Source organism: Platalea leucorodia (genome assembly GCF_965183815.1).
Source record: "Platalea leucorodia genome assembly, chromosome: 7".
NCBI classification, from domain to species: Eukaryota; Metazoa; Chordata; class Aves; order Pelecaniformes; family Threskiornithidae; genus Platalea; species Platalea leucorodia.
The window spans coordinates 42,136,113-42,151,405 of record NC_138829.1 but is presented as its reverse complement, the minus strand read 5'-3'; the positions used below and the strand labels follow the sequence as shown (position 1 = coordinate 42,151,405).

At 37.6% G+C, this 15,293-nt stretch overlaps 1 protein-coding gene across 1 annotated transcript in view; it reads right to left on the bottom strand.

The window, feature by feature from the left end:
- Positions 1-4,879: 4,879 nt before the first annotated feature.
- TTBK2 (tau tubulin kinase 2) overlaps positions 4,880-15,293 on the bottom strand; it is a gene marked incomplete at both ends in the record, with an annotated part of 71,791 nt that continues 61,377 nt past the window's right edge. Inside the window, 2 exons of the mRNA XM_082316851.1 lie at positions 4,880-5,348; positions 6,354-7,627. Coding sequence (XP_082172977.1) covers positions 4,880-5,348; positions 6,354-7,627 — 1,743 coding nt within the window. The remainder of the gene's footprint in view (positions 5,349-6,353; positions 7,628-15,293) is intronic.

The window sequence follows — 15,293 nt, the reverse complement described above, 5'->3', positions numbered from 1 at the left end:
CAGTTTGACTTTGAGCTCTCTTTTATTCTCCTATTCCTTTTCAGAAAATTCCTCTCTCATTTAACATATGTAAAAAAATTGGAGGCACATATCCCTAGTTTGCCATTAGACCCTTTTAAGAAATTGGAATACTCACTTTCTTTCTACCAGAATTTATGCCTCTTAGTGTTCGACAAAAATGTCCAATTCATTATGGAAAAAATTCTGTTTACAGGAAAGAGTCTGTACTGTAAGTCTGGCTTTGTCTACATTCTCATCGAAAAAGAAAATATTTTTTAGAAGCATTACAGTCAACCATTGCACGAATGTTACTGCAATAAGAAGGGCTTACAGGAGTTTTGCCCAAGTAGGACTATAGGATCAGGCCTTGTAATATGGAAAAGACACAGAATCAGAATTAGGGCATAGCAAAATTACAGTAGGTGAAGAGGAGCTCAGAGCAAATCGAAGCAAAACAGGCCTCGGCTCACTCTGGCAAATGAACTCCAGTAAACAGGATGTAATAGCTGAGACTGTTCCTATCTGTATGTATATACACACATATGCATGTATGTATATATGTTTCTATATCATATACAGTATCTATGTAAGTGTATATATAGATACACTTATGTACAAATGCCTATTTATATATATAAAATCAAAATTGCGTGTTTTCCCAGCTATCGTTAATACCATAATACTACAAATTGTAAATGATAGAGCTCTTGCAAGTCTTTTTCAGATGAAAAATGTTTCAAGCTATTTTTAAATATATAGGACCAGATCTCCCCTTTACATCAAGACTGTTTAGTGAGGTATGCAAGAAAGCTTGATCTCAAACATGCAAACTTCAAGGCAAGAATATGTCCAGACTTCCCAAGACAGGATGTGGCTGGTGGCTCTAATGAATGCCCCGTGTCACTCCCCAGGGGTATGCCTCCTCAGTAATTGTATATAGCTAGCAGTTAAGACCTCATATTGCTCCTGCCTTTGAGCAGTGAAAGTTTCTATGCTTACCAGTCCTGCTCAAGTAATAGATAGGTGCCTAGCATCATACAACTTGCCAGTGTTGCTCTACTGTATCGCACCTTCTACGACTTTTAACAGGGTTTTACTTAAGTAGTAATTGGCATTTGTAGTTAATAATGAGGTTTATTAATATTAATATAGATTTTTGAGGTTGCAACTTCGGTTCATTATACCATGCAATATTGCAGCACAAAAGTCTGTGTGAAACGTTCAGTCTTTTCAAGTTCTATTTTAGTTTAAAGGCTTCATGCCTCAATTTCTGTAAAAAATGCTCCAAAGTGCTGGCCACAACACAGGAAACACCATAAAGAGGAAATGCGTGTGCAGCATCTGCGTCTGCTACATGGCATGGCTCCATTGCGCTGCCCTCCAAAGAAACGGAGGCTTGAAGAGGACAGAGCAACAGCTCCTTGAATTATATTGTTTCCCAGCTAAGATCCCTGTGTAAGCTGCTGCGTGCTATGCAGAATAACTGTAACTGTTTTGTACAATGGAGAAAAATCTTCCCCGTCCCTGAAAATTTGTTGCAGATAACCCTCCATAAACCATTCATTCACACTCTGCGCAAGGGCCGCACACATGTACATTGCTGTTTTTATGCAGTCAATTGCATATTCAAATATTGAAGCTTATAGATTTCTTGATGATTATATAGGCCCTCTAGAAATATTAAGCTAATATTTATGTATGAGTTGATCAGCTGACAATTACCTAACTTACATTAACTGATTGCTACATTAGACTATAGCAAGCAATTCTGTAAACTTTTGGGGGGAGGGTGTCAAGCAATAAAAAAATCTCCAGAAGAGCGGGTAGTTCAAGAGAAGTTATTCACAATCACTCCTCCATTCCTATCTTCATGATTTTCTCACTAGATCCTGTTGAATCCACAGCAAAAAGCAACTGGGGATACACAGTTCTTTTATCTTTTGCTGCACTGAGAGAAGCCTGGGTCATCAATCACGACTGATACCTCTTTCTCCGTTTTGGCATAGTTTACTATTTTTACATTGGCAAGTAGTTCAAGTACAAGTGAATTTCTACAGCATTGATTTATTTTACATAGTAGTGTGTAACAGTGGACGAGTCTATACTTTGAAGACAGCATAAAAAATCCTTAGGCCTTATATTCTTTCTCACCTGTAAAGCAATTACCTGTTTCTGGATCCTGCTACACTGGCGAGAAAATATAAACACCTCAACTTCAGCATTTCAGGCAAGGATGCATGAAGTTGGTACCTATTAAAACTGACCATGTTAATGTAGGAATAAGCTTACAAGACCATAACAAATGCTTTTCAGAAATAAGGGCAAGGAGAGGAAAAATAATCATAGGCTGCCACACCACCTTAACAAATAATTCCAGCAGTGCCCAGGGCAAAAATATCACAATGGGACCAAATTCTCTTTATGGTGTACCATAAGGAAACATGAGGAAAACAGGAAGGAAAAGATGGAATTTGTTCTTGTCACATTCATCTGTTAGGTATTCATTGACTGTCACTGCTCCTATATGATGAGCATTCATAACAATTAAGAACTCACATTATGAAATAAAAATGAGTAACCACAAGCCCTATTTGTAATCAAAAATAAAAATACCTTTGAGTCTCTGTTCTTGTTCCATATGCAAATGCACACACAAAATTAGAAAAGAAAAAAAGCAAGCTGCAAGACAAAACATTGGCTGGTTGAGAAATCAGCAGTCCTTCAATCTCGTACCAAGGTATAAAGGTTATTAGAATTTGTGCATTCCAGAAATTTTTTGGGGGAAATAGAAGATGCAATGCCAAAAGTATTCAGGAACTAACAGAAAGGGAATTGTATTATTTGTGGTCCATAAATTACAAATGAAAAATGAGAAAGAATGAGTTTATATAAGCATATACATATATGTATATATATAAATATTTATATTATATAATTTACCATGAGGACATGCAATTATTGGTATAGCACCTATTATACAATATAATACAAAGGAATAGGACTTTCCAATGGTACAGTTTCTTCAGAAAAAGCAGGTATACCCTACCTATTGCATTCATCTGTAGTGCTTGAAACCTGAATGAAATTAAGGTTCCACACTGTGCTACATTACGTATGGGAAACAATATACATATTCATAGTAAGAAAAGAAAAAAAAGTCAACATAGTCTGACAAAGCAAGTGAAATTCAGTGCAGCTCTAGGGCAGCTTTAATGCAGCATTAGAATGTGTTAGCTCGGAGACAAAATATTCCCTTTTTAATCCAAAGGTATTCATTTGGCAGAGGTTAAATAAAAAAAGCACAGATGCTGGCTGGAGAGGCATGACTACAGCAAGCAGATCAGTAACTGACAAGTCTCCTATGCATCCAGCGTCCCCACAACAGGAATATCTAGGGAGAGCTGGCTACATCTTTCTCAGGCTTGCATTCTTTTATGTTACTATTCTGACCCACTATTCTCTTCTGAATGTAGCAAAAGGTGCTGTACCGTTACGTGCCCTACGGAGATCCTGTAGAGCACAAGAGATCATTAAGTAACTACCAAACAAAGTTGAAGGAATTAGACACCATGGACTTTACTGACAGACAATGAAGCTTGGCTATCAAAAAACCATTTGGGCAGAAGAATGACAAGAATCCAACATAAAAAATATCTCAGATTGCTTTCTGTATATTTTGCTTTGATGACTAATATTCTTACCTGGATTTTGTAAGGGTGTTAAGTGTATTTCTGTCACCTATAACCTACCAAGTTCATGAAGCAGACAATTTCCTTATCTCTTTCATCTTTCATGTTTTTATAAAACAAATGACTAAAAAAGCAAGTCTTGGTAATCATCTCTGTATGGTAAGATCAGTGGTTCAAGTGATCCGTAACTAATGGAAAAAACAAAAGCCATCAATAGCAGGGGTTCTTTTTGCAGTTGAGTTAAGGGAAAAAACGTACTTCTGTTTTCTAACTTATTTTCTAACATACATTGCAATTTATTGTAAATCTGCAACATTCAGTGAAGTGCAGACATCTCCTCCTTTCTCTTATTTCCTAGATAGGACCGCTTTTCCAAATTCTACTGAACGCGGTTTGAAGAACCCCACTATGACTCCCAAAGTGTACAACACAGAACTGAGAATTAGCTTCTTGGATCCTAATTAGTACTAAACAATTTTCTAAAGAATAATATAGCCATAAAAACATTTTGGCAAATGTTAATATTAATTTTTAAAATGTCGTCAGTGTCAAGAAGGGGCAACGTATGTGACACTTCCTTAGGTAAAAGATCTGTGCCATGGTAGATAGTGGACAAGATAAGCACTGAGCGTCTCAGAGATGTGTGCAACTCAAAATGGGAGAGACTTATAAGGTAGAAATAGGATCGTCTTCTAAATCGTGTGCTTTTTTAAAACTACCAAGACATGCTTGAGCAGTACTTATCTCCCAAGTGGTGATGTCATTTTGGGAATAACCGTTTCAGGTTTTCTTACATACTCCTCGGGTATGTAAGGCCTTAAATAATTAGGCCAAATCTTCTAGCTAGGTAAACTAAAACCATAGAAATAAACACCCTTTTAAAACACTCACCTCAGAGATATTTTTTGCTCTAAATACATTGCACCTCTTTGACTACCTAGTCGTTTTTATCCTGGCCTCTACTTCCCCCCTCACGGATCTGCTTGCTGCCTACTCTTAGGCAATGCCTGGCCACTTATTTACACAGTATGCTTTCTCATGAATACTTTATGATGCTTACTTTCTTTAAAAAGCACAGATTCAATACCATTTTTTTAATATATTTTTCATTATTTTGTTAAATACACACTACACAGACACAACATGCATCAGATTTAGGAGGAGGCTTTATACCTGTCAAGGCCCAGTTCCTATCTGCTAAGCTTAGTGGTTGATTTGCTCTTTCCTGTGGGAGTCTTAGTGTTTGGGGAATGGTGGAAGGAACTGCCAGATCCTTTCAGACCATTTTTGCTTGGTTTGTTGCAGCAGTGCTCTTGTTGGCAGGATCTCCTAGAAGATGAGGAGCCTGAATGGCTAGGAGGTGATTTACTCCTCCCAAGATGTGGGGATGAACTCCTCTGATCATGATGGGGTCTCCCAGCCCGGGACGGAGAAGAACTGGCAGTACGGGGTAAAGAAGAGCTCCTAGGGGAGGCACTGGGACTGCGTCGGGGGATGACAGGGCTTTTGGGTGGTGTTTTTGGACTATGTGGAGATCCTGGACTCTTACACTGGGTAGAACTCCTTGGTCTTTGAGATCCATTCTGTAGGATTTGAGCCAGACGAGAGATAAGATCTGAATCCGAGCTGCTACTCCCTAGGACTCTGTATCTGCGTAACCTTAAGAAGAAATGAAGAAAGATTATTTCTGTTCCCATCTATTCACTAAATTTCATACAGAAACACAGTATCACTGGAAACTAGGGATGAGCTTACATTGCAGAACAGACATCTGGAGCTGAACTTCCCTATAAGGCAGAGGTATTTGGATCTAGGCTCTGGCTTCTGTGTTGTTCAAATCAACACAGTATTTATATTTGCATAAACTCATTCACATAAACAGCCTAAGTGTTTACAGGATAACTGAAATTTCCTGGTGGTATTGGAAGAAGCGCACTGAAGAACAGTGCTTATTGCCTCTGTTTCGGAGGGTTACATCCATTCCTGCACACCATCAATACACTCCTATACACAATTCTAAGGGATGACAAGGCACAACACAACTTCATTCAGAGGATTTCGCCCTACTGTATCAAAATTCTCCTTATCCTGGTAATGTAGGCACTGAAGAAACTAGATCATGGTTGTCTGTATATAGAATTGGCAAAGGGGGGGCTTCTAGAATTCGCTCTGCCCTCCTTTAATTAGCTGGTTTTACTTAGCCATGATCTGAGCATTGCTAACTACCTCAATACTGATGGGTGGAATCTCCAAACCCGAATACTTAAAATGTCTACAATAAGAAGAGTTCAGTTTTCAAAGGGGCTGGATATGACAGATCCTACTGATTTCTCTGGGTTTGTGAATAACCAACAGCTCCAGAAAAGTGACCCCACTTTAAAAGAAAAGTGTAAAGATTTAGTTATAGATTGACAGGTTTCAAAATAGTGAATACACATCTATTGATGTATAAGGTTTAATGGTGAAGCAGGCTCATTCTTGTGTAACAGCCTCTCCTCATTCATGCTCCAACAATGTAAGATTTCTCAGAGAATTGAAGCCCAGCATTTTTAAAAAATTAGTTAAAGGATGGAACTTCTACAGCATTACGTACTGCACAGTAACTGCAATCAAGCTCAAATCCATTTTCAACCTGAAAACCTATTTCTATTTTCTCTGCATTACCTAGCTTCTACCCCAGGTCTAGTAGGAGGTTTTCCTGGTGGTGGCCGAGGAAAGAACTGAGCTGAACTTGAACTGGTGACTTGATCAGTGGTTGCCCAGGACACTGGCCTTGGAATCTTGCTTTTTCTGGACTGAGGGCTGCTTGGAGATAAAGAGCTGTCTTCCGTCTGCTTGCTGAAATGAGAGTCCACCGTCAATCTAGAAAATGAGGATAAGACATCATCCTCAGAAAACGGTACTGGAGTAGCAGCCATTTTTTCTTCCAGTGACTTATCAGAGGCACTTGAGAGGTCACCAAGGAAAGATTTGAGCTGTCTCTTTTCCATAAGTAGTCTGACCAAGTCTGTCTGATGGGCCTTTTTTAGAAGAAGCTTTTCCTTTGCTGAAACAGGAGAAGAGGACTCTGATGTTGAGTCTATCTCTTGTGCTAAAACTGGGATTCGGCTCTGCCTGAATACAAAAGGAGATTTAACTAAGTCCTTCTTAGATCGATGAGAATTCTCATTTTCTGAAATGCAGTGGAATAACTCTCCATTTCTGGGAGCATTTTTCTCTTTTTTGTCCTCCTGGTGCAAAAAAGTAGTAAGGGCCACTTGGTGGCATTTCAAGTCTTGGATATGGACTTCTTCCTTATTAGAATGAAAACCATTTTCCTGAACTGGTGCTATTTTGCTTGCCTGTTTATTAACATGTGGTTTGGTAAGTCTTGAGGGAGAAAATTCTGATGGTTTAGGTGCTATCGACTTCAGAACCTCATCTTGATTTGGCACCAAACAGACGGGCCTTGGCTTTGATTCTTCAGCAGCTTCAGTATTCATTTGAGGTTCTTCCTCTGCAGATTTTGAGTTTCCTGGCAAAGAAGAATTCTGTTCTTTGCTTAGCATTTCAATGGCGTCCTCGGAAACCACTGGAAGCTTTTCTTCCTCAGCCTCCTCTACAGGAATATTTTCAAGTTCTTTCTCTTCCTGTGTCCCACTATGTTGTTCAGGTAGGTCCTTTTGGCCACAGTCCAGGACATTGACACATTCTTTGACAAGTCCTTCCCTGTCAAGCACCTCTTGGCTGATATTAAGTACCAAATCCGGTCTGCTGGCACTAGCTGGAAGTGCGTCTTCTGTCACAACCAAACCTGGCAAGCTTTCCTTTGGAGAGGAAAGTTCTACGGTGTGTTCCATAGACTGAGCATCCTGCTCCCTCTTCTCTAGCTGGTGGCCATAATGAAAGCTCTCCGAAGCAGACTGTGTGGATGCCACTGAAGGTCTGGGTATTGTTATCTGCATTGGAAAATTAGAGAAGGAAAAGGTGAGAAACTCAGGAATGTTATACAGACAACATTATTTAAATAGCATTTTTTATTCCATGTCTTGAAGATACATTATATAACGATTCCTATGAATCACAACGTTCAAATAATACCTAACTTCATAATTTACATCTAGATAATTAAAAAAAAAAAAATACTCTATCATCCCAAGACAGAAATGTGCAACAGGTAAAAACAAATATAATCTCAGTGGGAAATGCTGTGGTTACCAAGTAACCCTCCTGGAAATGAGATCCAGCCTAACAGGTAGGCTTTTTATTTATTTTACATTAGTTTGAATACCCTTAGAATAAGTTGTATATGAACGTAAAATATTTAACAAATACACAACAATATTTTTAGACAAGTACAGAAGACAAAGAACACAGTGAGGTCCAGATTCAGGAATGGACTTAAATTTCAATTTAGGCAGAATTTAGATACTTTGTTAACAACGCGATTAATAAAAAACTTTTATTTACCTAATTAAATACATCCATACCCATAATACCTACATTTTTGTCCAGAAGAACTTTCCTGAGTGCCCAAATTTTAGTTATTACCTTCCCTATAGAAGCTTATGCCTCATTTTAACTAAGCAACCTGGTTAGAACATCTTACCTAAGGTCATTAAGAGATTCACAAACTAAATATTCACACATCTAAATCCCCTAAAACGGGTCTAATCCAATAGGTACGCTTAAAGCACTCCTAAAGCCTATATATAGTATTGAGTCAGAGTTCCTTTGAAAAACAGTTGATTATGATGAGTGCTGCCTCTAGCACATAGCTTAATTGTTAGACCACATGTCCAGGAAATGGGAAACCTGCTTTTATGTCTCTCCCCACCTGAGAGACATAAACCCACTTCCCCAGTTCCCATCAAGTATGGACGAAACCAGAATGGAGTTGCTTCTCACCTTTCCCATTGAAGTCAGGCCACTGCACAGACAGAAATGCAAGAGTCATGAGGTCAGAGGGTGAGAGAGCACACACAAAAGTGAGAGGAGTTTTACCTCTATGGCCAAGGGAGGAATGCACTCTTGTGTGAAGAGGAGTCCCAGATTCTGGTTTATACATATTGGATTGAGTCATTTGGTAAAATGACTAAACAGTAAAGAAATCAAGGGGCTACCCCTACATCTTCCTCTACATGGACAGAGAGTTCAGCTCCTTTTTTCCTTGTATTCTTTAGCCTCATGAATCTGACACAGTTTGAGTTTGTAATACTCAGCAGAAACCAGAGTCTGGGTTTGGACATAAAGACTTTCTCGATGCACTGATGGTAGAAAAGACAACTAGTGGTAGCCTATTTCCAGTGTTGCCAGGATTCTACCATGTTACAAGACAGATTTCACTTGACCTTGTTGCAGAAATTGTACACGCTGCTGAGCTTAACGGGCTTTTGCAAGAGCTAGTATATTGGTACTACTGGCTGGTAGAAACCAAGCTCATTTGTCAGGACGCATAACAACTTATACTATGTACGCAAATTTTACAAATACAGAACAACTTTCCAAAATAAGAAATGGGAACTGACAGCAAAGGAGATATACTCAGATTTCCTATGAGAGTATAATAGCTTCATTGAAATTCTTTCTGATTTTTTTCTTTTCATTTTCTTCATAGTCCTGTATAATAAAATTTCCATCGTTATGGGTTCACATTTACCTCCATGAAACACGAACGTTCAACTGATACTATAAACAGTTCACTAGAACAAAACATGAAACAAAAATCACAGGCATAAAGCTGAATTAAAGAGAGGACAATTATTTATGTTAAAGAAATTATTTATATACTATAAAATGTATTCTGAACCTCTCTTAATTTACCTGATGCAGTTTTTGGACCTTAACCTAAAAATGTGGAATCACATTTTTTGAGAAATTTGGAATAACATTTGGAGAAAAGATTTTCTTAGTTTTATAAGTAGGATTAGCTGTTAGGATACAGAAAGTGGTATTTTTCACTGGGGGCGGGAAGAGCAGAAATGTAAGATAATTGAACTCTTGTTTTCCCAAGTAGACCTAAGCTGCCTGTAGCATCTTCCCCAAGTAGGGATTTATTGAAGTGGGGGAAAAAAAAAAAGAAAAACCCAAACCAAAAAGAAACCCACTGAGACCTGCAGCAAGAGGCTACTTTTTGTCTCCCTGATAATTTGTTTTCAAGTTTGGGCCAATACAGTCCCTTTGTGTTTGCTGAATTAAAATGGTACATTGAGAAACAAACTGAAGTTACTTAGTTTTGGCAAAACAGTCCTCCTCGTCTCCTCTTACTCTCACTCTGGCTTCTTTCCCCTGAAAGAAACACTACTTCCCTTTTGAGTTAGAGAAGTCTTTCTTACTTGAAAAGCTTTCTGGTGAGAGAATCCAAGCACATCAGTTCAGCTACAGAAAGAACAGAGGAAGTAGATTTTTTTTTTTTTAAAAAGCACCTTTCCATGATTAGGTTAATTAGTGCCTAAATCTTGAGTGTTAAACAAAAATAGTTTAGCGAGAACTCTGCACAGAAAGGAAAAGGGATAAAACTGGAGAAAAATACAAGAAAAAAGGTCCAGGAAACAGGGCAGCTATTCCATAGGTTTCCATACATCTTTAGGAAGTTGCTCTGAGGTGACACATCTCCAGGTATCATACACGGAAGGACTTGCTTTCATATGACAGAGGAACATATTTTGGTCTGTCACACAAAAATCACCAGATCTCTTATAAATTCTCAACTACAAGCTGGGTAAAAGTGGGTTCAGGAAATTTTAATGCAATATTGTCCTTGGAATAGCAGGTTCACATTTTGAGAGATCACTTGGGCATTTGCTGTCCACTCAGCTCTGTCTCCAGCTTGTTTCAATACCTCGTTCTCCAGGGCTGCAGATGGAAGTCTCCAAAGTAAGGAAATCTCGTAAAATATTTCCTTTTCCAAACTTTTTACTTCATGAGTTAAGTCTAGTTGCCAATTCAAATAACCCAGGAATCAAAAAAACAGAGTTGTCTTCCACGTATCTGAAGAAAGATGGCTTCCCTTAGAATAGCATGGTTCTGGTGTCCTCTCAATTTTCAAAGGTAAGACAACCTTAGTTATTTGTTTTTAGGAGGATATTTATCTTCTTGGTACATTTCCAGAAGGGCTGCAATTGCATTTAAATCCTCCTTTGCTCAAATATGTTTACACGGAAACTGTCTTTTCCTTGTCACCTCTCTCTCATATGTCAATTCTTTGTTAGGGGAAACCAGCTCTGATCTGAAATCATTTTACATTTTTCAATAGACTTCATATCCTTTGCCACAGCTGGAGAGAGAATTTCCTAGTCTTTCAGGCCTACCTTGGCCAACCCAGATTTAACCCTTACACCCCAGAAATAGAAGAGTAAGCTTGTTCAACAACCTACAACAGAACAGGCAGGAGCTATTTGTGAAAGAAAAACATTGAACAAGTGGAGGAAAGAAAAGGATACTGGATGACTAACCATCATCAAAGACTCAGTACTGCTGAGTAGTTCACAGTTTCAGAAATGGCTTTTTGAATGCATACAGCACTTTCTTGATTTGTGTTCACTAACAAAAAAAAGTTTGTTTTCTCAGATGGTCAATAAACCTCTTATTACTCTTCTCAAAGCACAAGAATTAAATAATATCCCCATTGGGCTTGACATTTCTCTTATATGTGCAAGAAATTTAAATGGGTAATCATGCAGAAGCGCCTTCCATTCAAGGGTTGCTACAACTTCAGGTGCAGCTTTAAGAGAGAAACAAAAGAGCAAGACCAATTTTTAAAATATCTGGGAATGTCTACGAGAAAACAGAACTTGTATAGAACTGAACCCTGTTAAATCATAGAATGGGTTGGGTTGGAAGGGACCTTAAAGATCATCTAGTTCCAACTCCCATGCCACGGGCAGGGATACCAATGCTTTCATTTGGAAGAACTTGGATGTAATAGTCAATTAGTGAAGAAATGGAAGAAGCTTGTAGATGATCCTCCTAAGGCTCCTTGTAAGATTTCTTTGGGTAAAGCGTCAGCTTCTGTACAAGCCGCTGCAGATAACTTCATGATTCACACTGTGAAGAATCCTAAGTAAAAAGACTGGAGGAAGTTTTGAATCCCTTAAAACAATTAAAAAACTATATATATAATCCTGTAGCCTTAATTATCTCATAAATAGTCTTCTCGCTCTCTTGTTTGTGAAACCTTGCAAGACAGAAGTCATAACCAAGGAGTCTGAGGAGGGCTGATCCTGATACATGCAAAATACACCAATTTAAATTATCGTTTAGTCTAATTCAGGGAGACAGAAATCTCAAGGTTGCTCAATACATATCTAGTTACAAAACAAATAATAAATGGCCTAACATGTAAAATTTAGAAAACCCATCATAATCATAAATAATCCTCATACTTTCTTTTCTTCTGCCACTAATTAAAATCTTATCCTATGAGATTTCCATGGCTAATCATGTTAATTTTGTAAAACACTGAACCTGAGGAAGAAAGATTACAATGTGACGTGGGCAATTCAGCTAAGAAGAAAAATGTGAGAAACAAGTTTAAATGCTGCCTCTCAGCTGACTATGATAATCAGTTTATAACACTATCTACCCCATTATCGCAATTCCCATACTTCAACAGAAGTTATGTGATACAGCAAATTACTGAAAATGGCTGAGACAATATATGGAACAATGAATTTGAGGTTCTCCTTTCACTCTGAAATATTTGAATGAAATTATTACCACCATGGTCTCGAATCCTTTGGCCTTCCCTAAATAATTTCCTAATTCCTTTCTGATTTCTCAAATTAACACTCGACAGAGACAAGAAATTAGACTGCATTTTCTTCAAGAAACTTTACAAGATGGTGAGTGGGATGTTAAGAAGGAAAAAGAACAAAACAACACCAACAACATAAATATCTCTTGGACATCCTTTATGACATCTGACAAACTTTCCTCCCTTTAAACCTTTGACAGGCTGCAATAGCAAGCGATATGCTTGGATGAAATCCTCTGTGAACATATACAGTAAATTGAAGAGGAGTGAAATATTGAGTTTTGGTCTGCAAAGTTGCTAAGTCTGAAAGATCTAAAGGTGTGAATATGGATTATTGTACAATACCAGCAGGTAAACATCTCTTAGCAATAGCTTCTTCCCTTCACTCATGCTGTCTGCTACTTCTGCAAGCTTGTCAAGTGCTGTCAGGACTTCAGGCCTATTAGAAACATGGTGTACAGATCTGGTGTTCAGCTAATCCTGTTATTATTTGTAACTTTGCACATTAATAAGCCATTATCATATTACTTGGCATTCTGAAGACATTTTACCTCATCAGTTTACTCCTCAGAGCTGCTTTCCTACCTCAGTAAAGTTTGTGTATCTATGAGAACAAACCTCATGTATCTCTTCTCTTTTTCATCTATCACTAGCTCTGTCACCTACCAGGAATATGACCAATGTTAGTATGAGTCTGCAACTTCTGCAATACCAGACAACCTCCCTGAATCTTTCCAGTTCACCAGCTTCCTCTTACTTCATGATTTTTTCTTTATTTATGTAACATAATTTCTATTTCCTTGCACAACTATATGCCTCTGCAAAGAAATCTGAACTGCAGTTTGTATGAAAGCGTAAAGGGTATGTCCTGTAATTTACTGCTAGTGTTATTCTCACATGAATAAACCAACCGCTATGTTTACATCTCTGTAGACAACTCACCTAGTTTATTACTCAGAACAGCTCTCCTACTTTTCAAAATCCTACCTACCTACTACTATCATTCCTACTGACTTTTTATAGTCTAATCCTTTGTATCCCTTACATTCCCTTCCCAGATTAAATTCACAGCCAGGAAGAAGTTGAATATAACTAATTACAGATTTACTAAACTACATTGGCCACTTCTACAGACAGACTAATATGGGGATAAACAGGAGAAATATATGCCTGTAATTCATGGTGTTATGGAACATAAGACCAGAGATGATTATAAGTTTTGATACTGAACCCCTTTCAACAGTCCCATATATATGATACTGCAAGCATTGCAGGCATTTGTAGGAACTGGTGGTCCCCAGGATACTACCTTCTGTTAAAAATTCACACGACAGGCCCTAATCCTAAACTAAAGACAAGTAACATATGAAGGCGTGCTTGGATCTGTCTGAAAAGAGGAGCATGTTGCTCTCCACAGCTCTTCAGATATATTCTTTCTGCTATTCTATAACACTAATTTTTGCATTGATTTATATGGAGGTTGCAAAAAATGGGAAGAGGATGGAATACAGATGCAGAGCTGGGAATGTACAAGACAACTGTGTTTTCATATTCTCTAATGTGAAAGGTGTCTTTTGAGGATAAAGAACATATAGAGCTGTGTGTATAGGCTTTCTTTAAGGCTTATTAATCATGGCTTAATTTCAGTATTCTTTAAATATCCTCCCTTTTCAGTTATTCCTACGCCACTTACCAAGTAAAAGAAGATTTTTTGTTCTAACATAAACTCATATCCTCAAACATCCAATAGGGCAAATATTGACTGCTCTAAAAGCAGTATGTTTAATTGCTTTTAGAGAATGACTGTCATTGTAATAAGTGGCTAATTAGTTTGGTAACATGACTAAAACAAGTACTCGTTTAACTTGGAACTTCTTCTATATAACCCATAAACCAATTGAAGAATATTCTTGAAATTTACTTATATTGTTGGAGAACTGGGAAGCAGCGGCACTTACAAACTATTACTTCATAACACTCACACAATACTCCTGTCATATACTCCTATTAAAAATGGGCCAGTATTGTAATATTTTTCGAGTTCCACAGAGACAGTCTTTTTCTAACAAAGAAAGCATGAATTTGCCTTAATAAACAGTTCAGAGATGTGAAAAAATGGCAACTGAAGCTTATTTTACCTTTCCATCTCATGTTATTATTTCCTTCTTTACAGAAGCTGAATTCCTACCTTACCATGGTTATCTTCTAAAGTCACAAAAAACCTAGAGATTAAGGACTATTGCCAGAAGCTTGACCACTTGGAGACTTTTTCCTCTGGAAAGTTGGAAACTACTGATTCCATGAGGATTGTGGTTTCAGTAACAAAGCCAGTGAGTTCATATCACACTAAGTAGCACAATATATTCAGCATTTCAAAATCTAGATTTTATAAAACATCTAACAATCTTCAATAGGAGGTTAATTAGTTCTCCACAACAGGTTATGTTCAAGTATACTTAGGGACTCTGCTGCTCAAGTATACTTAGGTACTTGGCTAAGAAGCAAAATAAAACACTACAAATTAGAAGGTTCCTCCTCTGACAGAGGACACATTTAAGTACAAAGTGACATTTATTTTTTAATTAATGGTGCAAGCACTTTTGGTATATAAAATGCAGTTAAAATATTTTCACAGCTATTATTATCATAGCTAATAATGATGTAAGCATCTTTAAGCAAACCTCACTTTGTTTTGGCAGCTAGCTGTGAGAAATACATTAGTATATATTTTTCTTACTTTAGAAACAATTTTTACTACTTTTGAATGACCTTTTTGAAGCTAAGCTCTATATTAATATCTGTCCCTACAGAGACAATACCTGCAATTTTCAGAAACAATAAAGACACAAGCTAATACTTCCTCAGGAAAC